At 36.4% G+C, this 27,903-nt stretch overlaps 1 protein-coding gene across 3 annotated transcripts; it reads right to left on the bottom strand.

Moving 5' to 3' along the window:
- Positions 1-202: 202 nt before the first annotated feature.
- On the bottom strand, positions 203-27,489 carry CCDC112 (coiled-coil domain containing 112). 3 transcript variants are annotated; one of them, XM_032156627.2, is made up of 10 exons: positions 27,227-27,487; positions 17,678-17,799; positions 12,525-12,646; positions 9,835-9,924; positions 8,822-8,897; positions 8,044-8,434; positions 4,030-4,443; positions 2,521-2,616; positions 1,701-1,819; positions 203-755 (listed from the first exon to the last, which is right to left on the bottom strand). In XM_032156627.2, exons 1-10 carry the CDS (start codon positions 27,341-27,343, stop codon positions 713-715), a joined length of 1,590 nt encoding a protein of 529 aa, XP_032012518.1. In that variant the 5' UTR covers positions 27,344-27,487; the 3' UTR covers positions 203-712. The 3 variants fall into 3 exon arrangements, with proteins under 3 accessions (XP_032012518.1, XP_058296582.1, XP_032012519.1); XM_058440599.1 differs by lacking the exon at positions 27,227-27,487 and adding an exon at positions 26,695-27,015; XM_032156628.2 differs by lacking the exon at positions 2,521-2,616 and having other exon boundaries at positions 27,227-27,489.
- Positions 27,490-27,903: the final 414 nt, after the last annotated feature.

Below are 27,903 nucleotides of genomic sequence, written 5' to 3'. Positions count from 1 at the left end.
CAAACAGAAGCAGAAAAGAAAACTGCATTAGCCAGGAAGATGTGAAAGACACAAATATTTTATAAATCTGTGAAATCCAGGAAGGCTGAAGGAAAATTTGGAATTGAAGGAAACCAAAATGATTATATCAATAACACAATTAATAGGGTATATGAGAGACATACTTTTAAAATAAATATTCTCTATATAAAACAAAGCATGCTTCAGACAAATACAAAATATTTATTACACAAAAATGTCATAACTGACAAACTGCCAATTTGTTAAACATAGAAAAAGTACTAACATTTCATAACTCTAAACAAAAACCACTTTACCTTTTTGTTACTCAAGCTAACTTAACTCCAAGTTATAAAAGTTACAAAATTTTGGTTTAAAAAATGTCATTGTATGATTGTTCCAATTTATTTTGCTATGCTATGACAAAAACAAAATCTCTTGGAAATATTTTCAGTATTTAAATTGAATAATGTTTCTAACATTAACTTACTTAAATAACTTTTACATCAATAACAGGCCAACACATATATTAAATACCTTCTTGGTAGAAGCAGGAATACTAATGACAAAGCCTCATGAAACTTAATACCTCTCAATTCACAATATAGCACAATAATCAATCTGACTAAGCTATTGATATTTAGAGAACATGGTTAGTCACTCTCTCCCTGGTATAACTTAGTATGTTAACATTCTTATCAATTTCATTATCTCATACTCTTCTCTGTATTCCTTGTCTCCAGGTTGGAATAGCCCTAAGGAGAAAAAGAGAAAAGCAACTGTAAATATATAGGAAATTAAAAAGAAAAAAACCCTATCTGATTAAATGCTAAGTTTAAAATATATATATAACCTACCCTGCCTGTTGTTTGGCTGGTTCATATGGGCATGTAGGTTTGCAACCGTCATTAAGGTTTTATTTCGGGCTCTAGCTCTCAAACTGATTGACAGACAAACCAATCAGTTAATCTACTGATTAATCTATCAATCTTTCATTCATTCTTTTTCAATACTACTCTCCTTATAAAAATAAATATTAATGTGAAAAAGGCAGAAAATGGCATCTACTAACATGAATGTAACATCTAATAGGGCATCAGGTACTACTTTTACTTTATTGATTTATTTATTTTTTTGAGACGGAGTCTCACTGTTGCCCAGGTGGCGTGATCTCGGCTCACCATAACCTCTGCCTCCCAAGTTCAACTGATTCTCCTGCCTCAGCCTCCCGAGTAGCTGGGACTACAGGTGCACACCACCATGCCTGGCTAATTTTTTTTGTATTTTTAGTAGAGATGGGGTTTCACTATGTTGGCCAGGCTGGTCTTAAACTCCTGACTTCGTGATCCGCCCTCCTCGGCCTCCCAAAGGGCTGGGATTACAGGCGTAAGCCACTGAACCTGACCTACTTTTACTTTTATCTACTGTTTATTTTTAAATCAAAGTGATCTGAAAGGCAAATATATATATATTTTTTTATATATATGAAAAAATATGTATATTTACATATATATTATATATTCTTATATATTATATAAATGTTATATATTTATATAAAAAAAGATTTAGGTAAAAAACATATTATATACACATATTTTCATATATATATGAAAAATATAATTTACATATAGTAACTGCATAAAATATAAACACGCAGCAATTAAATTGCAAAATGAACACCAATTCTAACTCTTGCTTACCTACGTGGGATATGTAGAAGTGGCCCAGAGCCTGTTGGTCCTATCTTTTTGGTTCGTTCTTCCCAACCTTTGGTGGGTTTGTAAAGCCTAGAGGGATCTCTACTAACATTGTTTTCAACCTGTAATCAGAAGTAAAATAGTACCAGTTAATTATACAAACTCAGTTTGTCTAGTAAATAAGTAAAAGCCTTAGTGCAGTTTTAAAAGACATAGTTGATATTGGTTAATAAAACCATTAATAACCTCAGTAAACTTCTCATTGGGCTCATATAGCTAACAGAAAATTTAGACTACATCAATCTATTCATAAACTGTTAGTTTATTTCTTTTAGTTCTATTATTTTATTCTATTCCTATTTTTCTATTTCTATTATGAAAGAAACGTAAGGCAGCTAAGTATGCTAATGATAAAGCCAGACAAAAAATTTAGGATAAGTAACTACCAATAAGTCTTCTGTTTTATCCATGAGGGTCACCAACATCTCTAGCTCTGAGTACTGCAAGAGAGATTAAGCAATGCTCATAGCTGCCATTGATCTAAAATAGAGGTTCATATAGAAACAAATTTTTAAATGACAAGTAGGGGGAACAATAATTCAGAGTGAAAGAAAATGGTGCTCAAAAGGTAAAATGACAGAATTCAAATAATGGTTGCTTAAATTGTACCAAGTTATGATTGCTAATATGTAAATAAGTATGAAATTTAAAGTACATGTTATAGAAACAAGGTGAGATATAAAGGAAATAGATTTGATGTCAGTATCCTTACAAATGAAGGAATTAGGATAATAACAATGAAAATAATCTCGGTGCAGAGTACCTTTTCTTTTAATTTTGCCAGTCTTCTTTGTTTTTGTGCCTTTTCATCTTCCTTTGCCTGTCTATCTAGAATTTTCAATTCAAGTTTATGTAAATCCTTAAAAAAAAAAAACCCATAGCATTAAGAAAGCATTTGAACTAGAATTTGTTCAAAATTTAGTTGTTCACAAGTAAAATTAAATTACCTTACCTATCAATATTCCTTCAATATTAATTCTTTCCAACAAAGCCTAAGAGCTTTATTTTCTCTGAATATAAATGTTAACACATACACATCCTTTCTGTATTATTTTATTTTAGGCATCTCTTGTTTTACTTTAAGGTTCAAACTAAAACTCTCTTTTAATAGGTGAGTTAAGCCCATTTTCATTCATCAATGCAGGTATGTCTGATTTCAGATCTCTCTTATTATTTTGTATTTTCTGTTTTGTGGGTTTTTTTTTCTTTTATTATGTGTCCTGCTTATTTCTGGGGTGTATGAGGAGGAATGGAAACTTTTGTTACTTAGGAAGATTTTTATATATGAACTAAAAGAAATGAACTAAAATTTTCAGTATTAATGTGCTTTGTCTGTGTTTTTGTCTGTTATTTTTCTTTGTACCTCCCTTAGTTTTTGCTTTACAAACATTACTGCTATATATTTTGATGCACATAACAATTCATAAATTATATCTCATTTGCACCCTTTTTCATTTTAAAGTCCCCTTCCTTGTCTTAGCACTTTTTGGAATGAATTATGCCAGTATGTCTTTATTAGCATTTTTCTTGTATATGTTTGTTTAAAATCACCTTTAATTTGACTACCCAGCAATAATCTCGATTCCTTTAAGAAGACAAGTATCTATAATGCACTTAACTCTAGGGTACAGGGATGCTCAAAAAAACACACCACTAATGCAAACACACCACTAATACCCTCATGGAGCCTACATTATGGTGGGGAAATGAACAAATAAGCAAGTCATCAATATGGTGAAGCCAGCCAGTTTGGCAGAGAAGACAAATCATTCAGTCTTGCCTATGGCTACCTTTCTAGTCTCATCATCTGTTGGTTCCCCTTTCCTGCTGAATGCCCTAAGAATATTGAAGTGTTAATAGTTTCCATCACGAACCATACTGTTACACTCTTTCAAGCTGCTATTCTTGCTGTTTCCTCTGCTAGGAAGGACCTCATCTTTTCTTCCCTTCTTCAAGACTCAACCTAAGTATTACCTTCTCTCTGCCACTCATAGCTGTGGTAGTGTCCCTCCCTGTACTCCCTCCTAACTACTCTGTCCATACCTCAATCACCACACTCTTTAACACATTATACTGGAATCTCCTACTTCCACATATCTTTCCCACTAGACTATAACCTACTAGAGGTTAGGGAGCACGGCTTACTCATTTTGGTATACTAATGCTATATACAGCTCCAATATACAACTACTCAATTTTTGCTGAAAGGAATTTGGAAGTAATACCTCCATGTGTAGTGTTTAAAAATTATTTAGGAAATAGATTTACTCACTCTTTCTTGAAATCTGGAAATTTCATCAGCAGCATTTTTCCTTTTTTCTGCCTTTTCTGCCTTTTCCCTTATCTCCTTTTCAAGCCTCAAAAGTTCTTCCTGTTCTTTCTTCTGCTGGGTATAACTTTCTAGTAGTAATTTTAACTTAAACTGGCGCTGGCGTTCTTTTTGATGTTTTTTCTCTTTCTGTTCTTCTTCTTTTAACTGGGAAGCACATTTCATTGACATTTCTATACTTTTCTGTTTCTTCCAAGCTTCAACTGCCAATTTCTGTTTCTTTCTTTGTTCCTCTTTTTGCTTTTGATTATCCTCTTGTTTATTATGAAAAAGCATAGGTGTGTTGTCTGCCTTTTCCTTTAGCTTGAAAATTTCCTCCTTTTTTTGCTGCTTTTTAGTTTTCCAACTCTGAATTGACTACATAATTTTTTTAAAAAAAGAAAGCAAGAGAAAAAAGTTTTTTAATAGCCAAAAGTATTTTAAAATACATCAATTCCATCTTTCTAGAAAGAATGTTGATTGCAGGATGCTGGATGCTTAGGTTTTTCAGCTTTGTTTTATTTTTAACCAAGGCAATTTTTTTCTACTTCTGTTTTTTTAAAAATTGCTGTCTCTTAAAACTCTGAATAATGGGTTATCCTTTTGGCCTTCCTCTTTCTCTCTTAATCACCAAGTTCACAAGGACTACGGCTCATGAATGATCCTTCTCCTCTTTACCTGCTTTTTTTTTTTTTTTTTGAGACAGAGTTTCGCTTTTGTTGCCCAGGCTAGAGTGCAGTGCCGCGATCTCAGCTCACTGCAACCCCTGCCTCCCAGGTTCAAGTGATTCTCCCGCCTCAGCCTCCCAAGAAGCTGGGATTATAGGTGCCGGCCACCACGTCCGGCTAATTTTTTTGTATTTTTAGTATAGATGGGGTTTCATCATGTTGGCCAGGCTGGTCTTGAACTCCTGACCTCAGGTGATCCACTCACCTTGGCCTCCCAAAGTGCTGGGATTACAGGTGTAAGTCACTGTGCCAGGCCTACCTGCTTCTTTTATTCTCATGGGCAACATGTCCTTTCCTCTAATCATCTCATTTCTGCTTCCAAATTCTCTTTCTAGGCTTAGAATACTTTCTGAGTCATCTTTATCTGGCCAAATATCAGAAAAAGAATTAAGAGTAGGGTGGTTAAGAACATGAGCACTGAAGCCAGACTATTTGGGACTAAATCCTGGCTTTGCCATTTACTAGGTGGGGCGTTGGATGAGCCACTAAACTTCTCTGTCCTCATTTTGTTCATCTATAAAGTGGTAGGTAGTATTTCTTGCACAGTGTTGTTATGAAGATTAAATGAGTTAGCGTCTAGCACATAGTGCTTCCAAAGTATGTATAAATAAATAAATAAAACAGCTCAATAGCTACAGAGCTGTCTTTACATATGCGTATGTAAAAGTTATTTCAAATTCTAGCAGGTTTCTCCATGCCATTTAGGGCATATTCACTGAATTACCTTCCCTCCAAGTCAAGAAACTATTTCCTCATCTTTCTTTATGGTGTATCATTCAATCTACTCAATAAATCTTTATGGTATGTATATATACTATATAGAAGGCAATGTGATAGGAACAATGAAACAATATTAAAACTATACCAAATGCCATCTAGTACAATGCTACTCAAAATTTATCAGTCTGCAAAAATATCGGTAATTTGTGTCAAAAGGCAAATCAATACACTGCTTCTTTCAATGCGAAAATTTTCTATGGAAAAAAAAAGTCAATTGAACTAAACAGTGCTCACTGCATAGTTAATTCTGGTGCAACTATTTTATCCCACTGTAAACCAGTAACAGTTTGCAAACCCATATTTAGTCCATGGACCAAGTCTGAGCAGCACTGCTCTAGGTGAAATTCAACATGGGCATACCACAACACATCATATAAAAGGTGTAAGTGTTTATGAAATCCTGAGGGAAGCTACTTATGTTTGGGTGGGCAAGGAGGAGGCAACATGTGATCTGGGCCAATTTTGATGAGCTGGGATTGGAGGGGGAAAGAAAGAATGGAGGTTCCAGAAAGTGAGAACAAGATAAGCAAAGGCATTCAGGCCAGAAAGTTCAGAGCATGTCTGAAAATGTCAGTATAATATCTTCACTTATTAAAAACACAGCATATATTAAAGGAAGTGGGAGATAAAAATGGTAAATTTCCTACTCAACATCTTAAAACTCCGTAGATTTAAAACTGAACTCCTGATATTTTCCTGCAAACTTCCCTTTTCTCCTCCAACATGCCCTACTTCAGTAAATGACACCTCCACTTTCACAAACCCTTCTATCTCACCCCTACATCCTGCTTATATCCTATCAAACTGATGATATATCAGTCATCAAATATCAGGAAATACAGCAGATGGGAACAAAGAAAATAAGCTAGAATCTGAATGGTTTACTTTTATCACAAGAAGCAGCATGTCTGTTTCTTTTTCCTAAAGGTGGTTTTCATTAGCAGAATAAACTAGAGGACTTGGTAAAGCACAGATTGTTGGGCCCTACCCTCACAGTTCTAATTAGGTCTGGAGTTGGAGCCTGCTAAGTTCTAATAAGGTCCCAGGTGATGCTGATTTTGCTGGTCTAGGGACCACTTTGAGAATCCCACGTTTTCAGTATCTTGGGGAAAAAAGCCCAGATGACTTATGTTTCAAACATTTTTCTTAAAACCTGAGAAGTCAATTTCCCTACATTCAATTTATTGCTGGGGGGAGGGAGGGGAATGACAAGAACAACAAAAATGCAGCTATTCCCTCTAAAACTTTAGACTAAACATGGACTCAATTATTTCTTTAATACTCCTTAGGTATACCACCTACAGAATAAACACAACCTTTTTGTTAAACCAGGTAAGTCAAACTTCGTCATTGCTGAACTATACAAAAAAAAAAAATGACTCTGACTTACTGTGGTTCTCAACTAGGGGCTATTTTTCCCCTCCAATGGACATCTGGAGGAGAAAAATACAGACATTTTTGATAATCACAATTAAGGAGATATTATAAGCATCTACTCACTGGAAACCAGGGATGCCGTCCTATAATGCACAGAACAGGCCCCCACAACAAAGAATTATCTAGCTCCAAATGTCAATAGTATCAAGGTTAAGAAATCCTGATCTAATGCAAAGCCAGAGTAATATTTTTGTAAAAATGGAACTTTTTAGGTATCTGCCACAATAAGGCATTATTTTTTTTTCTGGGGTAGCTAACATTTTGAGTCTTTAAAATAAGCAATATGGTTGAATTTTAAAAATCTCAAAGAAATGTTTACTAGTCAAAGCATTTTTTCTACTGCCTCTCGATTTTTCTATTCAAAACAATGTGGCCTTTGCTGGTAAGATGACTTTTTTCAAAAGTCTCAGTGGATCTGGATTGCTCACATTTCTCAGAAGTGGATATACAAGACTGGACCCATAATCAGAGGCTTTTTGTCCCATTATGTTATTTGTGAGGGAGACATGTTTGGCTATGAGGAAGTCCAAATGTTGTTCTATTAATTGGGCAAAATTACTTAACTTTCTTTTTTTATTTTTATTTTTTCTTGAGACTAGGTCTCGCTCAGGCTAGAGCACAGTGGTGCAATCACAGATCACTGTAGCCTCAACCTCCTAGGCTCAAGCAATCCTCCCACCTCAGCTTCCCAAGTAGCTGGGACCACAGGTGCGTGGCACCATGCCTGGCTAATTTTTCTGTATTTTTTGTACAGACAGGGTTTTGCCATGTTGCCCAGCCTCGAACTCCTGAGCTCAAGCGATGCATCCGCCTTAACCTCCCAAAGTGCTGGGATTACAGGTGTAAGCCACTGTGCCTGGCCAAAATTACTTAACTTTCAACGCCTCAGTTTCATTTTCTACTAGATTGTCGGAGGAGGGGAACTATAAACACACTTCATGGGAGCTGTAAAGTTAATGAGACACGTTAAGTGTTTAGTAAAGTGCCTAGAACATAGAAACACAGAATGAATAATAGCTATTATAATTATTACCTCTTTTTTTCTTTCTTCTAGAGCCAGAAACTTTTGATACCATTTTTCATGCTGTTGAACTTCATCTTGTGTTTTTCCAGGAAGGTGTTCTAGAATTTCTTCCATAAATGTTGGCTTCCCTTTATGTTTGTTTCTCACCTTTACAAAGTTCTGGTGATCATAATCATCCCAGCCACCTTGTCGCCCTCCTGCTTGCTGAAGGAATTTTTCAAAATCTAGTACCTCTTCTGGAAGAGTACTTGGTGTTACTTTGTCTACAGGAACTTTGCTTGAGATTGCTCTGAAAGCTTTCTCTGTTTCTGAATTACCCAAAGCCCATGTGTCAATTTTTCTTGATATGGCACTCAACTCATTATTAGTTGTCTTCTCTTCTTTAATTAGCTCTTCATATCTAAAATTTTAAAAATAAAGTTTGAATAAGAAGACAATCCATATTAACCCTTCATTTTCCATCAAATTTAAGATACCTGACTCTTTATATCATCTTCTCCACTTAACATTATTAACATTTATAAATTTAAGCCTTAAAAGAGTCTCCTCAGAGATAAAAACAATCTTTCAAATTCTTATTTGGGATTTTATAGTAACTAAATGTGAATAAAATTTCACTTTAAATATGAAAAGCCACCTAAAACTGAAAACAAGAAAGATATTATATTGCTTTTGTATAAGACTTAAATACATAATAACAGAATGCATTATATACAAAAACCTACTGGGGCCAGTTATTAAAAAATAAAGGTCAATAATTTTATATTAAAATGAGTTTAAAACATACATCAACCTCTGCTCTTCTTTAAAAGTGTTAATTGCATTTTCAATTTCTTCCATCATTTCTCTGAGCTTCTCAACAACTGTAAAAGAAACATGGAAAATTATTTTATGCCATTTTCCCATATGGCTAAAAGTTAAATATTAGGAGGAAAAAGTGGAATGTTCCCCTAATTTTAAAATATTTCTTAGCATAAGGCATAAGAAAGTTGTGCCCAAAAGTGAATTTTTATGATTGCTGTTTTTTCTGATTACAGACATTTTCCCTATATACTCATATCATAATTATCTCCATTTTCGAGCTGAGGAAATGAAAGCTCAGAGATATCAAGTAACTTGCCTAAAATTACATAGCTAACAAGTGAAAGATCAAAGGTTTGACCGAACACCTGTCTGATTCCTATGTCCATACACCCGGAGCCCTTTAATTTGTTGCTTTGATTCTCAGGAATGAATATTATGGTAAGCAAGGAGGTAGGGATATAATTTGTGGGATTTTTTTCCAAAAACTAGCATTTGTCCTAAATCAGTTTAATCTTTCCTTATGTATTAGAAATGCCTCCCAAAGATAATTATTTCAAAAAGCAAATGAAGGGAAAGTGCTGGGACAGGATTAAAGAAATCAATCTTTTTTCCCCTTAATTAGCTGTTTTTAAACCTTTCTATAACATAGATTCCCAATCCTGTAAATGACACTAGTATGTGTTCTGCCTACCTTATAATTTCTAAGGACTTGATAATACTTTAACAGATATACACAGAAATGCCTGATTATAGTTTTCCAGTGTAAACTTACTAAATCCTAACCCAGAGAGTTTAGCTCTATTAATAAACTTATTAAGTCCTAACCAATAAAGTAGAGTTTAGCTCCATTAATAAACTTAAGTCCTAACCAATATAGTAGAGTTTAGCTCCATTAATAAACTTAAGTCCTAACCAATAAAGTAGAGTTTAGCTCCATTAATGCCAAATAGAAAATACTAACACATAAGAAAGATTATAATATTTAAATTTACTTACAATCAGGTGTAGGCTTCACATCTTTTAATTGATGCTGAAGTTTCTTTACATTATTATGTATTTTGGCCAATTGTTGCTGGATTTTTGCTCCTGTAAGGAAGAAGTATGCACTTTAAAATAATTCTGTGACAAATGTGGTTACAATTCAGGATTCTACATGCAAGACTGATCACTGTTAGTAAAAGCCAAGAGCAATTAAATAAAGAACAAAAGATAGTTATTTATGTCAAAACATTAATACTTTCAGTACCTTTGCTCTAAATAGAGCATTTTCGATCTCTTCCAATATTTAAAAGCATAATGGGTTAAGTCTTACTATAACCTGTGCTAAGGAAATATCTTTTATTCCCCCTCTGTGTAGACTGAGTTATTGGGCATTGTTTTAGATGTAAATATTAGCAGTTTCAGCATAGTTTGTTTTGTTCTTTAATAGTGTTTCATTTCTTTTTAATTTGTTATAATTTATGGAAATAGAATTTGGTCTTAACTCTATTGTGGGAATATTAAAACTATTTAGTTAATTCTGTGAATACTGAGAAACTTCTCATTGAGAATTAATTTCATCCAACCAAATCCTCTAGGAAAGGGGCAGGTGATACTCATTGATATCACTGGCAGGGCCCTGAGGAGGTGCCTCGGGTATCATTCAGTGGTATACTATGCCACAAGTTGCTAAGATCAATCAAAGGACCAGCCTGGAGTAAAATATTAGGCCCACAATAAAGCCTGAAAAGTAAATGAGAGTCTCAACGATGTTTTCAAACCGTCTTTATCAGCATAAAGGATTCTTCTTTCATATTTTTTTCTAAAGGAATAGTCTTACTTTAATATTTACTTAAATTACTAGGCTAATGTCAAAATATTCACATTCTTATAATAGTAATACTATCATTTTATCATCTTGGGGTACTTTATGCACCCTCCTCTTTTTTGTTTTTGCAACTTTTCCACAAATGAGCATGAAGCACCAAAGGCTCTGTACGAAAGTCCTTAAAAGTAATTATTTTTTAAGAAAAAGTTTACCTATAGGTTTGCAGTCAGTGTGAATATCCAAAATAAACGTCTTAATACATACCTGACAACTTTGGCTTGCTCTGTGTTTTTCATCAAAATACAAGAATTCCATAAAGGCAGAAACTTTTTGTAATTTACTTTGTAGGGTCTTACTGTTGAACTTTAGGTCAAGAAACCTCTCTAGTAATTAGGAAAGTGTTCTTTGTTGTTTCATTTTAGCCTTAGTTTGATCAGCTACCAAAATATCACTATAGGGCTGATAATCTTTTTATTTTATTTATTCATTTCGATATATAGACAAATCATTTAAGTACAATACGACATAAATGCAGGCTAAAATTGAGGTATAATATTTGAGGTAGGGAATAGGTATTTCTACTGCTTAGCTGTAACATATGAAGGGAAAACTTCTCTATCATTGTACTAAGACAAGCATTCTTTACTCTCCTAGACAGGAAAAACATAAAGTGTAGTAACACTACACTTTATAAAAGCAAAACTTATAAAAATAACTTAAAAAATAAGAGCAAAACTATAGAACAAAAGGAAATAGATTGGTACAAATAAAGTTGCCATAATAAAGGGAAAATCAAGTGACCTAAAATTTGCACAAAATTTTACTTATTGGCACTACTGAGACATAGAAAAATCAGCCTCTAAGTTGTCTACAAAAGAACTGAGGGAAATAAAGAAATATTGAATCAGGGGTGTCTACGTTTTTCAATGTATCAAAGAAGGAAAATGATTCCTGCCACTGCTTGACAAAGGATAACTTTTTAAAGTAGTGTAATCTTTTCTTTTAAAAAATAGTACAACCTTATATTTTGAAAGAAAAAAACACTAGGAATTTATTTTAATTGATGATAAGGGAGTATCATGAGCAGTCTCATCTCTACATAGTAAGTCTTAATATTTTATAAAGCTTAGTCATTTGATAACCATCATCTTTCAAGAAATGCTAAGCAGCTTTTTTATTATAAAGATTTTACAACAGACAGAATCTAACGCTACAATGAAACAAATATTCTCAAATTCTTTAAAGGTAACATTCACAGTACACTACTGACAATGATTAATATTCATAACAAACAGAAGAACATAGTCATGTACAATCTATCTATAAGGTACATTTTTAGGTATTATCTCATCAGATGCACGGTACGGCTCTCCTGAGGTAGAAAGGACAAGTTTTAGAATGTAGACAAGGAAACTCAGGTTTATGCAATTATATGACTTGATCACTTCATACAACTACTAATTATAGTTTTGAATCTGTTGATGCCTACTGAGTCCAGGGCTCAGTCAACAATGCCAGGGTAATGACCTAACATCAGATAGCCCAGAAATCACTCTGCTTTTAAAAAATTTTAATAGCATTTGCTGGTTTGTCAACCAAAACAAAATCCCCCAAATCCTCTCTTTCTTGTTAAATTGGAAGAAACATACAACAGAAAACAATCCAGTTGGTATGACTAAATAGTGACCCGAAAGAATAAACACATGTCCCTAAAAGACAAATTTTACCAGCTAAAATACAGAGAATATAACACAGTCAATAGAGAACTGACTCTATTGATAGAGAACACAACACAGTCAATGCAAAAAGACAAAGCACAGGGTTAAACTACAACTTTATATCACTCAACAGTTTTTAGTTCATCACAAACTCAACTTACTTTCTGTTTTCCTGCTGTGAATCAATTTATTTTCCAATTCTTCTAGCATACTATGCTCAATTCTGAAGTCACTTTTTTGGTTGTAGAAATGACTGTGTTTATCTTTTTCCATGTTAATTACTCTTTAAGAAAAGAAACAAATAGTATAAATATGATTTAAATATATTTTTAATAGTTTAAAATATGAAGACACTCAATAATCAGTATTTTATATTTGGATTAATTCATCTATGGAATAAAAATAATTACTTTGGTTAATAAGGCTAAGGAATCAAAACATTAGTCAAAATAATAGCTAGAAGAGTTAATTTCAATCAAAAACAACTATAATTTGAACTGCTATTTAAATCATAAAACGATAATTTAAGAAAATGTGGATATACATTTGCTTTGAAAATGCATAAGCTTTTGACTATTGATTCCAACTCAATCTCACTGGAGCCTGAAAATGGCCATCACTGCTGATGACTGCTTTCCGTAGTAGATATTATTAATTTTGTAACCTTAGCTAAGATGGTTAACCTCTCCAGGTATGAACCTCCTCATCACTAAAATGTGAATAATAACAGCTCTCCACTTAATAGGGCTATTATTCACATCAAATGGGATAATATATGTAGGAGATCTCTGTACAGTACAAGTATACTATGGAAATGCAAGTTATTAATATTATTAATAAAACTAAAACTTCAAGAGACTAACCATCTACAAAGACAGGAAATTTCGGGTATTTAATGACTATTGTCTACATTTACTTCAGGGCTTCTTTCAGCACATCTTTGCCCCTTTAATTTAGTCTATCTACCAGTAAGGAGTTCTCATTGTTAGTTTGCACCCGAAGAGAAAACAAAAACAAAATAAAACACTACTGAGAAACTTTTTTGATTGGGCAAAGAAATTAATTTTCAAATTATCTTTTTTTTTTTTTTTTTTGAGACAGGGTCTGGCTCTGTCACCCAGGCTGGAGTGCCATGGTGCCATCTCAGCTCACTGCAGCCTTGACCTCCCTGGCTCAAGCAGTCCTCCAACCTCAGTCTCCTGAGTAGCTGGGACTACAGGGGCGCACCACCATGCCCAGCTAATTTTTTTTTTTTTGATAGATATAGGGTTTTGCCATGTTGCCCAGGCTGGTCTTGAACTCCTAAGCTCAAGTGATCTGCCCACCTCGGCCTCCCAAAGTGCGTGAGCCATCATGCCCAGCCAAAATTAATTTTCTTAATGTGTTTCTTTCTCCCAGAAGGTGGAAATTAATATGAGTATTTCTCCACTAATCTTGGACTTAATAAGTGGTGGAGCATCTCTGGCCATTTACTTAACTCACACAACCTGAGAGGCAACTATCTATACCATAGAGTTTCCCAATCTTTTCCACTTTGCCACATATAGAGAATTTTTTTTTTTTTGAGACGGAGTCTTGCTCTGTCACCCAGGCTGGAATGCAGTGGTGCGATTTCAGCTCACTGTAACCTCCGCCTCCCTGGTTCAATCAATTCCCCTGCCTCAGTCTCCCGAGTAGCTGGGACTACAGGCGCCCGCCACCATGCCTGGCTAATTTTTGTATTTTTCGTAGAGAGAATTTCGCCACGTTGGCCAGGCTAGTCTCAAACTCCTGACCTCAAGTAATCTTCCCGCCTTGGCGTCCCAAAGTGCTAGGATTACAGGCATGAGCCAACGCGTCTGACCGCCCATAGAGAAAAATTTAATATTCATAAGACACATGGGGGTAGGCAGATGAGACTGCCCCAGAGCCCACTGCACTGCACCAAAGGCTGAGGGGATCATGTCTTAGCCTGTGTGTTTAGATAGCTTCTATCGTCTGTGAGAAGAAATAATGGGTAGATAAAGATATCAAATAGATTTCAGCGCCACCTGACAACTCTAATGGACTGTGTCCTGTGTTGAGGACTGGGAAGTTCATCTAGGCTCTGGTTGCAGATGGGGAAAATTACTATGATAAAAAGAAACATCTGCCATGGACACGGGATATGTATGCTACAACTTTTTATCACTTAACAGTTTTTAGTTCATCACAAACTCAACTTACTTTCTGTTTTTCCTGGATTAGAAATAGTAACCTTTAAGGATATTCAAAATATGCTAATGAATGGAGACAAGTTGACAAAAATGAAAACAACCTCCTCAATAGAAGAAATGCAAATTAAAACTATATCACAGTAACACTGCACACCTATCATATTGGCAAAAAAATCACAAACTTAATAGATTTTGTTGACAAAACTGTGAGAAAAACATGTCTTCTCATACATTGTTGGTGGAACTGTTGTCTATGGAGGGCAATTTAGCAATATTTATCACATTTGCAAATTCATTTATCTCTGACCCAGTATTTCCTTTTAGGAACTTATCCTGAAGATATACTTACAAACAAATAATGTTGACCTATGTGGATATGGTAATTAATTGCAGCACTGTTTGTTATTGAAAAAAGATTGAATATAACCTAAATGTCCATAAATATGGGCAGGTTAAATAAACCATATTACATTCATACACTGGAATATGATACAGTGGTACTCTGTTCTACGTACTGACAGGAAAAGATCTCCACGATAACCTCTTTTTATAACAAAGTTTTTGTAGGAAAATGTTAGACATATTCAAAAGTACAGAATGGTAAATTGATGCCCCTCATATGATATGAATTTTATCTCACCCTGATTCAGCAGTTTTACCTCTCGTTTCATCTATCCATCTATCTTTGCTTTGCTCAGTTTAAGTATTTTCAAGTAAATCCATTACATCTACCTTTGCTTTGCTTAGCTTAGCTTAAGTATTTTCAAGTAAATCCATCACATTATGCAATTTCACCCCAACAAACTTTTGTGTGTGCCTCTAGAGAGTACAGATATTTGACTTACCTAACTATAATGCCATTATTGTGCCTAGCAAAATCCACGATTCCTTGTTATCTAAGATATACACTTAAAAAATGCAGAGCAATGTGGACAGTATGCTACCATTTACACAAAAAAGGAAAAATCTGAATATATATTTCTATTTCTTTATAAACACATAAAATATCTGGGGAAGGATACATAAGAAACCAAAACTAGTGGGTTATCTGAGTGGAAAGGAACTGGGTGGCTTGGATCAAGAGTAAAACTGAGACTTTCCACTGGGTACCCTTTGATTTGTTTTGATTCTTGAACCATGTAAATATATTACCTATTTTAAAAATACAACAAAATGATATTATAGATTGTGGTTTTTCGTTTGTGTTTATGTGAATTGTTAGACAGAAACACTCTTACAATGAGTTTTTCAAATATTCTTTCAGTGAGTTTTTCCAGTGCCCTAAAACAGATGAAGAAGCCTACTCAGAACTGTAAAACACACTGGTTGCTGCATCTATGGATATTAATCATTTGGTGGACATTACCCTATCTAGAAAGAAACATAAAACAGAACCTCTAACCTAGAATCTAATTCTATCTAGAGTAATGCATTTTGGAAATTTTAAAGAATTGTATTTTTTCAAATTCTGAATACTACAGATACAGGTATCAGCAACTTCAAGCATACAATACATTATTATTAACTATAGTCAACATCCTGTACATTAGGTCTCCAGATCTTTTCTATTTTATAACTTGTACCCTTTGACCAAGATCTCTCCATTATCCCCACTCCCACCTCATCATCCCCAGACTCCTGGTAATCACCATTCTATTCTCTGTTTCTGAGTTTGACTTTTTTAAGATTCCACATATAAATGAGATCATGCATTGTCTGTCTTTCTGTGTATGGCTTATTTCACTTAACATAATGAAAATCTCAGCTCACTTTTCTAAGAAAGTTGATCTTAAATATTCTCAACCCTTCACGCACACACAAAGTAACTATGTGAAGTGATGGATATGTTAATTAGCTTGATTGTGGTAATCATTCTGCAATGTATGTGTACATCCAGACATCACACTGTAGACATTAAATATATATAATTTTTATTTGTCAGTTATACCTCAATAAAGTTGGGGGAAAAGACAAAAGTATTATATAAATACAAAGAGAATTTAGTCTCCAAAAGCTACAATATGGTATAGCTTTTCAAAATTCTAACAGTACACTTTTTCATTGGTAGAATTTCTAAATAGAGAACTGCCACCAATTCTGATCCAGAGACCATTCCTTATAATAGGCTCCTTTTCTCATGTCCTTTGGCAAATTGATACTATGTAGGTTCAAAGCAATGTTTTGATAAAGCTCTCAACTGTAGGGCAGAGTGGGGTGCCTTGAGTTCTAATTCTTTTTAACATTCCTCATATTTATATGCTGATACTGCTGACAACACTGAACATTCGATAAATATCAATAGTTGTTTAAAGAAAAAGTTCATATATATTGAAAATTTAAAATAAATGGAAGCTTCTCAAATAGCTTGGTCATAATGGGCAGAATGGATCTGAAAGGGGCAGAAACCAAGGAAGTGAGATCAATTAAAAAGCCACTCAAAAAATAAAATGTAAGAGCACAGACTTTTCATTAAAATGATTCACTGTGTTCCTTAGTGAGATCACACCTACATATTCAAACAGGCTTGCTGGTGAACAGCACTTGTTAGTAAGAAGAACAATGGCTTTCAGAGTGGCTGGAGCCAGCCTAAGAGTCCCTCAAACACCATTTATTAACCATGTAACCTATGGAAAGATGTTTATCCTCTATGATCCTCAACATCCTCATTTGTAAAACAGGAAGAAGAGCAATTTAAATATATGATGTCCGTCATTTATAAAACATTAAAAAACACTTTCATACACACACAATAAAAAAACACATAAACTATTCACTTCCTCAAAAGCATTTACCAGGCGTTTAGTTATAAAGTGAAAATAGATTAAGTCTGTTATATGTTATATAAAATCTAAAGAAACAGCTATTTTGTTTCCCTTGAAATACACAGATTCAAAATTGTAAAAATAAAGAAAATTGAAGTAACTCTACTTACAATTAACTTTATATTAAACAGCCTATTATTTCATACCTCCCATCGTTCTCTTGTTATATTTGACAGGCTAGTGATTACAATTTTATAACTTAATGTGAGCCTAGGTAGGGTAGAGTAGAATTAATTTTTTATTGTCCATTATAAAATGGCTAGTAATGTTATTTGAAGATAATACTCTTATACTTACTGATTTTTAAATTTTTCTGCTGTGCGTACAAATTCTGCTTTCTTAGTCTGATTAACTTTCTGCTTCCAGTTTTGAAGATGAAAAGGACGAATTCCACCTGAAGTACTAAAACAGCCATCACTCTGCATTGAGAACAAGAAAAACTTAACAGTAATGAAAATAGTAAGACATAAATGTGGAATTTTTTCAGAGAGATAAAATGTCAATAGTTGAGTTTCTTGAAGGATAATTTTGGGGCCAATCTCACTTAACTCTTAAAAGTACATTTGTGGAAGAAGAAGTATCTATCAAATGAAGGAATATCTATCTTAAAATGCTAAATTGAGTAAGAAATGTTAAATATCCAGGGATTATTTGCAAAATAATCTAATTCATTTAGTCGGTCATTTAACAAATATGTATTGAACACTATGAAGTGACACGGGCTACATTAGACACTAGGGAAACAATGATGATCTATAATAATATGGTCCCTGTCTGAAGGTCTAGTGAGGAAAAACAGATTTAAAGAGATAAGAGTAAACAGGCAATAAAATGAAAACTCCACCAGCTGCAATAAATGCTATTAAGAAAATAAATATTAAGGCTCAGATGGAGAAAGCAGAGCAAGGGTTTGCTTTTTTCAGTTACAATGGTCACAGAAGGTCTATTTGAGGGGATGACTTTAAGGAAGATTGAAGCCAGCCATGACAGGAGCAGTAGGAAAGTGTGTTCTAAGCAAAGGGATCCACATGTGCAAAAGCCCTAGAGCATGAAAGACTTTGCTGAGTTCAAGCAGAGAAAGGCCAATTGTGTCATGAGATTAGTAACGGTGCAGATCTTGGTAGAAGATGAAAGTAGAGAGGCAGGTACGTGCCAGATCATACAGATATTTTAGGTCACTTAGGGGGTCTGGATTTTATTGAAGAGTTTTGAGCAGGGAAATGCCATGATACATTTAATTCTTTAAGAACAATTTTCTGGCTATTTTTTTTGAGAATAAATTGATAGGAGGTGTGGGGGTGGAGTGAGGCAAGACTGGAAGCAGGAGATCAATGAGGTACCTAGTACAGCTACAGAGACAAGGAATGACAGTGTCCAGGACTACTGGGCTGATACAAAATAAAAGAAGACTCAATGAATTTTGGAGGTATCACCGAAAGGGATTGCTGAGCAACAAAAATGGGTTGTGGGGGATGAGGGGAAAAGGAAACAAGGCTTTAAATTTCCAGGAGCAAAAAAGAATAAAGTAGTAAATCTAAATCTAGGAAATATATTTTAAGTCAAAATGTAATTCACATACCATAAAATATGTCTGTTTGAAGTGTACAATTCAGTGGTTTTTGGTGTATTCACAAAGTTGTGCAACCATCACGACTATCCAGTTTCAGAATATTTTCATCATACCAAAAAGAAACCTCATACCTATTAGAGGTCACTCCTCATTCCCCTTCCTCCCAGCTCCTGGCAACCATAAATCTACTTTCTGACTCTATGGATTTGCATATTCTGGAGAATTTATATAAATGGGCTCATACAATGTATAGCCTTGTCTGACTTCTTTCACTTCACATGATGTTTTCAAGATTCATCCGTGTTGTACCATGAATCAACACTCTATTCCTTCTTACGGCTGAATAATACTCCATTATATGGGTCTACCACATTTTCTTTATCTACTCATCAGTCATTAGCTGATGGACAATTGGGGTGTTTCCATTATTTGGCCAAATTAATCTGAACATTTGTGTACATGTTTTAATGTGAATATATGTTTTCAATTCTCTTCATTATATACCTAGCAGCAGAATTTCTGGATCATAAAGTAACTATTTTTTTTTACTTCCCCATTTTGAAAAACTGAGTGGCATAGCGGGGCCTGGTGGCTCATGACTCTAATTCTAGCACTTTCGGAGGCCAAGGTGGGAGAACAGCTTGAGCTCAGGAGTTTGAGACCAGCCTGGGCAACACAGTAAGATCCTGTCTGTATAAAAATTAAAAAAAAAAATTAGCCAGGCATGGTGGTGTGAGGCTACCAGGAGGCCACCTCAGGAGGCTGAGGTGGGAGGATCACTTGAGTCCAGGAGATGGGCTGCAGTAAGCCATAACCACACAACTGCACTCCAGCCTTGGGGGACAGCCTTCATCAAAGGCAGGACTCTCTTTGGTTTTAGTTTCTTCGTTTTCTGCAGGTAAGTCTTTTTTAGTTTCTTGGTTAGCCACTTTGGCCAGTTTTCCTTTTGTTCCCCTTTTCCCTTCGGTTTGCACTTTGTGTCTGAAGATATATCCTTTCATGACTGCCTTTTTTGGCTTCATTTCTGCTTCTGTAGGAGCAGGTTTAGAGGACAATTGCACGAATCTCGTCTTGGGCTCTTCCTTCACTTCCCCTTCTGCTCAGCTGACCTTCCACTTGGGCTTCTTGGCAGCAGGAAAGGCACCTGCCTGGTGCTCAGTGCTTGCAAGCCCTGGTGTGTCAGCCCCTGTGGAGCTGGGCTACCTGGCTGTTGCCGCTCCTCCTGCCACCCCAGCAGCTGAGATCCCCACTTTTTTCTATTGTTTCTGGGTTTTTTGTTCCTACTTTACAGAACCCACTGTTCTGTCATGCCCTGTGGAAATTCTTACTCTATTTTATAGAATGGGACGCTGCCCCAATTCATGAATCGCAAATAAAAGCCAATTCGATCTAAATTGAACTAAATTGTTGTAACTTTGCTCAACATATATTTTAGATGTAAGACTCTTATCAACATATAATTTGCAAGTATTTTCTCCCATACTCTGACTTATATCTTAACTTTGTTAATAATGTTCTTTTGCAGCGGCTTAATCCCAGCTCACTGCAACCTCTACCTCCACCTCCCCGGTTCAAGTGATCCTCCTGCTTCAGCCTCCAGAGTAGCTGGGATCACAAGCACACACCATCACGCATGGCTAATTTTTGTTATTTTTAGTAGGGATGGGGTTTCGCAATGTTGGCCGGCTGGTCTCAAACTCCTAGCCTCAAGTGATCTTCCTGCCTGGGCCTCCCAAAGTGCTGGGATTACAGGCATGAGCCACTGCACCTGGCCTGAAGCAGAAAAGTTTTTTAATTTTCATGGAATCCAACGTATCTATTTGGTCTTTGGCTGCATGTGCTTTAGGTGTCATACAGGGGAAACTATTGACTGACCGAAGGTCATGAAGACTCATGCCTGTGTTTTATTCTAAGTTTTTTAGACCTACATTTAGATCTTTGATCAGATTAGATATTTTTCAAATATGGTGTGAGGTAGTTCAGCTTCTGTAGGTGGTTATTCAATTGTCCAAACATTTGTTGAAAAGACTATTCTTTTCTTATTGAATTGTTTTGGCACCCTTTTGAAAATCATCTGCCCATAAATCTGTAGGTTTATGTCTTGACTCTCACTGATCTATATGTCTATTGTCTATCCCTATGCCAGCACCACAGTTTGATTACTGTGGCTTTGAAGTTAAATTCTGAACTTAACAAGTGTAAGTCCTTCAACTTTGTTCTTCTTTTTCAAGACTGTTTTGGCCATTTTGGTTGCCTTGCATTTTCCATATTAAGATCAACTTGTACATTTCTGCAAAATAATTTTTTAAAGGCAGCTAAGAGCTTTATAGAGATTGCACTGAATCTGTAAATCAATTTGGGGATTATTGCTATCTTAACAAAATAAAGTCTTCAAAATCACAAACATTAAGTATTCATTTATATAAGTCTCCTTTAATTTTTTTGAATACTTTTTGTAGGTTTTAGAGCATAAGTTTTCTGCTGCTTTTGTTAAATTCATCCCTATGTATTTTAATCTTTATGATACTATTATAAATGGTATTTTTTCTTAATTTCATTTTTGAATTTTCCATTGCTGGTGTATAGAAATACAACTGACTTTTGTATATTGATCTTGTATTCTGCAACCTTGCTGTACTTGTTTATTAGTTTTCTAGTAAGTTTTTTTTTTTGTTTTTTTTTTTGGGTGTGTGTGTGCGTGTGTGTGTGTGTGGATTCCTTAGAACTTTTAATACATATTAGGTCATCTGTGAATAAGTATCATGTTACTTCTTCCTTTCCAATATGAATGCTTTTTATTTGCTCTTCTTGCCTAATTGCCCTAGTTAGAACTTTCAGTGAGTAAAGTGGTAAGAGTGGACAATTTTGCCTTGTTCCTAATCATATGGAGACAGCTTTCCATATTTCACCATTAAGTAATCTGTTACTTAATGATGCCTCTCTCAGGTTGAGAAAGTTCTCTTCTACTGACAGTTTGTTGACTTGATAATCTGAATTGACCTATCTTCATGAAAGGGTGTTGGATTTTGTCAGTTGCTTTTCTGCTTCTATTGGGATGATTATGCAGTTTTGCCCTTTATTCTATTAATATGTAGTATTATATTAATTGATTTTCATATATTAAACCAACATTGCATGTCTAGAATAAATTGCAATTGATCATAGTGTATAATCCTTTTCATGTTTTTAGATATGCTTGCTAGTATTTTGTTGAGTATTTTAACATCTGTATTTATAACAGATACTATTCTGTATTTTTCTTTCTTGTGATGTTTTTGTTTGATTTTGGTATCAGGGTAATAATGGCCTTATAGAATGAGAAATGTTCATTAAAAATGTTCCTTCCTCCTCTATTTTCTGAAAAACATGTGTTACAAACAAAAATACATTTATGCTGACTTTCATATTTACCTCTATATTTGCAGTACTCTATTCACATTATTCTTCATGTGGATTCAAGTTACTGTCTAGTGTCCTTTTATTTTGGCTTGAAGGACTCCTTTTAATGTAGGGCAATTATGCTAATGATAAATTATTTTGGCTTTTGTTTGCCTCAGTATGTCTTAAATTCTTCTTCAATCTTACAGAATAATTTTGCTGTACAAAGAACAATTGGCTGGCAGTCTTTTTCTATTTTATGTCATCCTCTGCCTTTTGGTGTCCATGGTTTCTGATGTGAAATCAGCTGTTAATCTTATTGAGGAACTCCTTATATGCAATGAACTGTTTCTTTCTTGGTGCTTTCAAGACTTTTTGTCGATATTTATTGGCAGGTTTATTATGATGTGTCTAGATATGAATTTCTATGAGTTTATTCTACTTAGACTTCATTGAGCTCCATCCATATGTAGGTTAATGTTTTTCATCAAATTTGGGAAGTCTTCTATTATTTCTTCAAATATCTATTTTCCTCCTTTTTTCTCCTTTCCTTTCTTTCTGGGACTCTCATTATGCACATGGTAGTATGCTTAACGGTATCTCACAGCTCTCAGACTCTGTTCATTTTTCTTCACTCTTTTCTTCCCTCTGTTCTTCAGTCTGGATAATGTGAATTGACCTATCTTCAAGTTTGTTGATACTTTCTTCTGCCAGCTCAGATCTGGTGTTGAGTCTCTCTAGTGACATTTTCATTTGAGTTCTTGCATTTTTTAACTCCAGAATTTCTACTTGATTCTTTTTTAGATGTTTAATTTCTTTAAAGATTTCTATTTGATGAGACCTCATTCCCACACTTTCCCTCAGTTCTTTAGATATGGTTTCCTTTAGTTCTTTGAACATATTTAAATAACTGTTTTGAAGTCTTTGCCTAGTATGTCCAACAGCCAGGATTCCTCAGAGACAGTTCCTTTTTACTGTTTTCCCCATGTGTGAACCATACTTTCTTCCCATGTCTCATAATTTTGTTAAAGACTGGAAATATAAAATAATATAATGGACAACACTAAAAATGAGATTCTCTCCCCTTAGCAGGGTTTGTTTTGTTGCTGTTTGTTTGGTTACTTTAATTCTGTAAAGTCTGTAGTCTTGGTCAGGTGTGGCAGTGAAATCTCTGGTTGGTTAGCTCAGTTGTCAGCCAATAATTGGTCAGAGATTTCCTTAGATGCACTGAACCACTATGTGTCCTAGCCTTTGCTACCTCTGGGAAAGGGGGTCGGTATGCATGCTGAAGCATACCTCCTACATGCAGGCAGGCAGTTTACAACCCTACCTTAGTCTTCACTTTCTGCCAGCACAGTGTTTCAAAGACAAACAAGGATGAGGACTGAGAGCTTCTTAGGTCTTTCCTGGTGTCTCCTGTTGCTGCTGTAACAAACTCACCATAAATGCAGTGGCTTAAACAATACAAATTTATTGCCTTATAGTTCTGGAGGTCTAGTCTAAAATCAACGTGTGAACCTGGAGGACATTATGCGAAGTGAAACAGAGATGCAAATCCTGTATAATCTCACTTAGACTGCACGTGGAATCTAACACAGAGTAGAACAATATTTGCCAGAGGCTGGTGGGGAGGGCAAGGAAGGAAATAGGGAGTTGTTCGTCAAACGGTGCAAAGTTTCAGACAGACAGCAGGAATGTTTTGAGATATACTGCACAGTAGGTTAACCATACTCAGTAATAATGTATTGTGTATCTCAAAATAACAGAGTAAATTTCAAATGTTTCACCAGAAAAAAATAAGTGAGGTGATAGATATGTTAATTATTAGCCTGGTTTAATCATTCCACATTGTATACATATATCAAAACATCACATTGCACCCCATAAATGTATATAATTATGATTTGTCAATTAAAAATAATGTTAATTAAAACAAAGGTGTTAGTAGGGCTACATTCATTCTGGAAGCTTCAGGGAAGAATCCAACCCCTTAACTTTTTTTCAAGCATCTAGAGCCACCTTAATTCCTTGGCTAATGGCCCCTTCCTCACATCACTCCATCCTCTTCCTTCCATCATCACATCTCCTACTTCTGACTCTGATCTTCCTGCATCTCTCTTACAAGGACCTTTGTGATTACACCAGGTCCACTCAGATAATTAAGGTATTTAATTTATCTTAATCACATCTGCAAAGTCCCTTTTACTATGTAAGATTACACAGTCACAGGTGAAAATAGTTATTATTGAAGGGTTATTTCAGGCAGCCAAGGAACATAAAATTCAGGTCATCAGAGGGAAGGTCCTCAGAAACAAAACAGAAGACAGAGCCTTATGCTGGTATAAAACCAGCATCACAGTAATGTGATGCTGTTAGATATAATTCAAAAAAGTCATAATTCAATAACTACAATGATCAAGAGAACAGCTGGGAACAAGAGGGAAATGACATTGGAGTGGAGGATAGAGATTTGCGGTCTTCAGTTTTGAAAGGCAATAGCTAAGAGGGGTTATGAACAAATAGTATACAAATATTAAAAAGCATGGAAAAGTAACACAGTTACTTTTCATAATGAGTGAGGAATTTATGAGATTCCATGCCCTGAGGATATTGTAAAATAAAATACAATATAAAATAGTTTTAAAACTTCAGAGATAATTACTCCAAAGTAATTTAAAGAAACTGTGATGGACGGAATTGTGTTCCCTCAAAATTCCTATGTAGAAGGGCTGATCTCCAAATAACTCTATCTGGAGATGGGGCCTTTAGGTTAAATGAGGTCATTAAGGTGGAGACCTAATTTGATAGAACTGGTGTTCCTATAAGAAGAGATGCCAGAGATCTCTTTTTCTCCTCTTGCAACAGAGAAAAGACTATGTGAGGACACAGTGAGAGAAGGTGGCTGCCTGCAAGCCAGGAAGAGACGCCTCACCAGAAACCAACCCTAAAGGCAACTTGATCTTGAACTTCCAGCTTCTAGAGCTGTGAGAAAATAAATTTTTGTTGTTTTAGCCACCAAGTCTGTAGTATTTTGTTATAGAAGCCCTAGCTGACAGGAACTTTAGATATTTTGGTAGACATCTCTAGTATCATGAGATTGCCATCAGGAAAATTATCTCTTCTCAAGAAAATACTAGTTGGTTTCAGTGTTAAAGTCAGTAGGAATATTCGTTCATTTAATCATATGACAAATACTCAAGTTCAGTGTTAGGCTGTAGAATTTGTGTATATAGGTATGTGCGTGTGGTATGCTGGGGGAAGTACAAAAATGGATAACATGTAAACTCCTAAGCATTATCACAATATAGCATGCAGTAATTCTGTTTTTTTTTTTTTCAAAAAGCCCAAACACACGTGAAGAATTCCACCTAACTACGCTGAGGAAGATTCTCAACAATGAGGCTCTGCTTTCCCTACTAAAGTGGTAAGAAAGTATACACCATGGTTCTCAATCTCAGCACTACTGACTTTTGGACCAGATGATTTTTGTTATGGGTGGCTGTTCTCTGGCCTCTATCCATTAGATGCTAGCAGCCCCTCAACACCGCCCTGCTCCCCACTCTGACAGCCAAAAATGTCTCCAAACATTGCTAGATATCCTCTAGGGGATTGATAAAATATCTGAAAGAGCTCCACAGGTGATCTGATCCAACCCCTGAGAAGGCAAACACCACAAAAGTGTGCATCAATAACAACATTAGGCAACTCGCAAGAAATGCAGCTCAGAAGATAAAACATTGCTACAAGAATTTAGAGAACAAATGATGGAGAAAGCCAGCAACATGGGGTCACACATTTTTTGAAGCATAGTACTTAAAAATACTTTATGTATTATGTATTTTTATATATTTTATATTTTTTTCTGAGATACTTGGGCCAGAGTTAGAATAACAAAGAGAATTATAGAGGATGTGTGAGAAAATCTGCCGTAGGTGGAATTTCCTGAAGGTCTACGCGTAAAGACACTGTATTTCCTTAAAGGAGGAAAAAGATGGAACCTGTCCTCAGCTCATGACAGCCTTCCTTCAGGTTTATATTGATCCACAAATTATTTAGTAAGTGCATACTACGTTCCAGGCACTACACAACAGGCATAGTTCTTGGTGCTGGGAATACAATAAAGAATAAAATTTCCAATACTTTCTGCCCTCATGGAGCTTACATTCTCATGGAGGTGCGAGGGAGGGTGAGGGGTGTGAGGAGAAACATAAACAATAGAAATAAAATATGTAATATAATATATGGTACTAAGTGCTACGGGGAAAAATAAAACCAGAAACAGGGACTGGGTGTGCCGCGTAAGAGGATTCAGTTTAGAGAGATCATGAAAAGTCTCGCTGAGCTGATAAGATCTGAACAAAGATACCTGGTCCTCACCACCTGGAAAGGGGTCCTAAGCCGATCACTGGAAACACCTCTGCCTCCGACCACCCCATATTGTCTTTCTCCTTGTGTTCCCAGCGCCGGTACAGTAACAGAGCTGCCACCAATTACTGAGCACAGAGTCCCCCTCCAACCAAGCACTGTGCCAGGGGCTCCCCAGACATAACGTTAGTCCAAAGCTCGGGAGATGCATGTTACTATTCCCAATTTTTAGAGAAGAAAGTGAGTCGCCGACAGCATATGTTCTTATCACGCGGCTAGGAAGCGGCAGAGTCGGGTTCCCACCCAGGTCTTCCTCGACTCCAAAACCACATGGAGGCGGCTCTGCAAAAGCTGTTAAACGCACAAGCCAACAAAGAGCAACGCCCGGCGCGTGCCAGGCCCCAAGCAGGGGAGGCGAACGCCGCGCCTCCCGCCTCCCGTTGGCGCTGGAGAGGGCACCTGTTCAGCCAGGGCCTGCAGCCCCTCGGCCCCACGCCTCCCGCCAGGGCAGCTCTCGGTTCTCCCGGATTTACCTGTTGAGGCGCTGGCGTCGCTCCCACGCCGGTCCCGGTGGCCGCGCCCGCCCCTGCCACAGCTCCGGCTACCGCGGTGGCCGCAGCCGCTACCACAACCGTCGTCAGTGCGGCCATGTTTACCCGCGGAGCTGCTCGGGCCGCGGCGGCCACTGGTGCCTGGGGATTCGTGACCGGCGCACCCTGGCCTCTGCAGACAGCTCCCTGCGCTGCGGGCTTGGCCGGGATGCAGGGCGGGGCCGAGATGTAGGGCGGGGTCGGGATGCAGGGCGGGGCTGAGATGTGGGGGTGCAGGAAGGGCGGGACTGGGGTGCAGGGCGGGGCCGAAATGCGAGGCGGGGGCCGGGATTCAGGCGGGGAGGGGCGGGGCAAGGGAGGGGCAAGGTGCCGGGCGGAGCCGGGATGCAGGGGAGGGGAGGGTCTCGGGTTCTGGGGCGGGCGGGTGTGGGGGCGGGGCGGGGCGGGGCTGCGCTCTGCCCTGTCGCGGGTTTATATACCCTTTGGGCACTTAACCGACTCTGCCAGCCCAGTCCCATACCTGTTAAGAAAATTCATTGTCTTACATTGTCCTTAAATTTTATTCGTGTTAGTCAATATATACATATTTTTACCTAATATACATCCACTTTCTAGGTTTCTACTTAGCTGCTGAGACTGAGTCTAAATGAAAAAACATT

The sequence above is a fragment of the Hylobates moloch genome, unplaced genomic scaffold, assembly GCF_009828535.3.
Source record: "Hylobates moloch isolate HMO894 unplaced genomic scaffold, HMol_V3 SCAFFOLD_6, whole genome shotgun sequence".
Classification (NCBI taxonomy): Eukaryota; Metazoa; Chordata; class Mammalia; order Primates; family Hylobatidae; genus Hylobates; species Hylobates moloch.
Note: the sequence above shows the minus strand (reverse complement) of the source record. Positions and strands in the feature narration are given on the sequence as shown.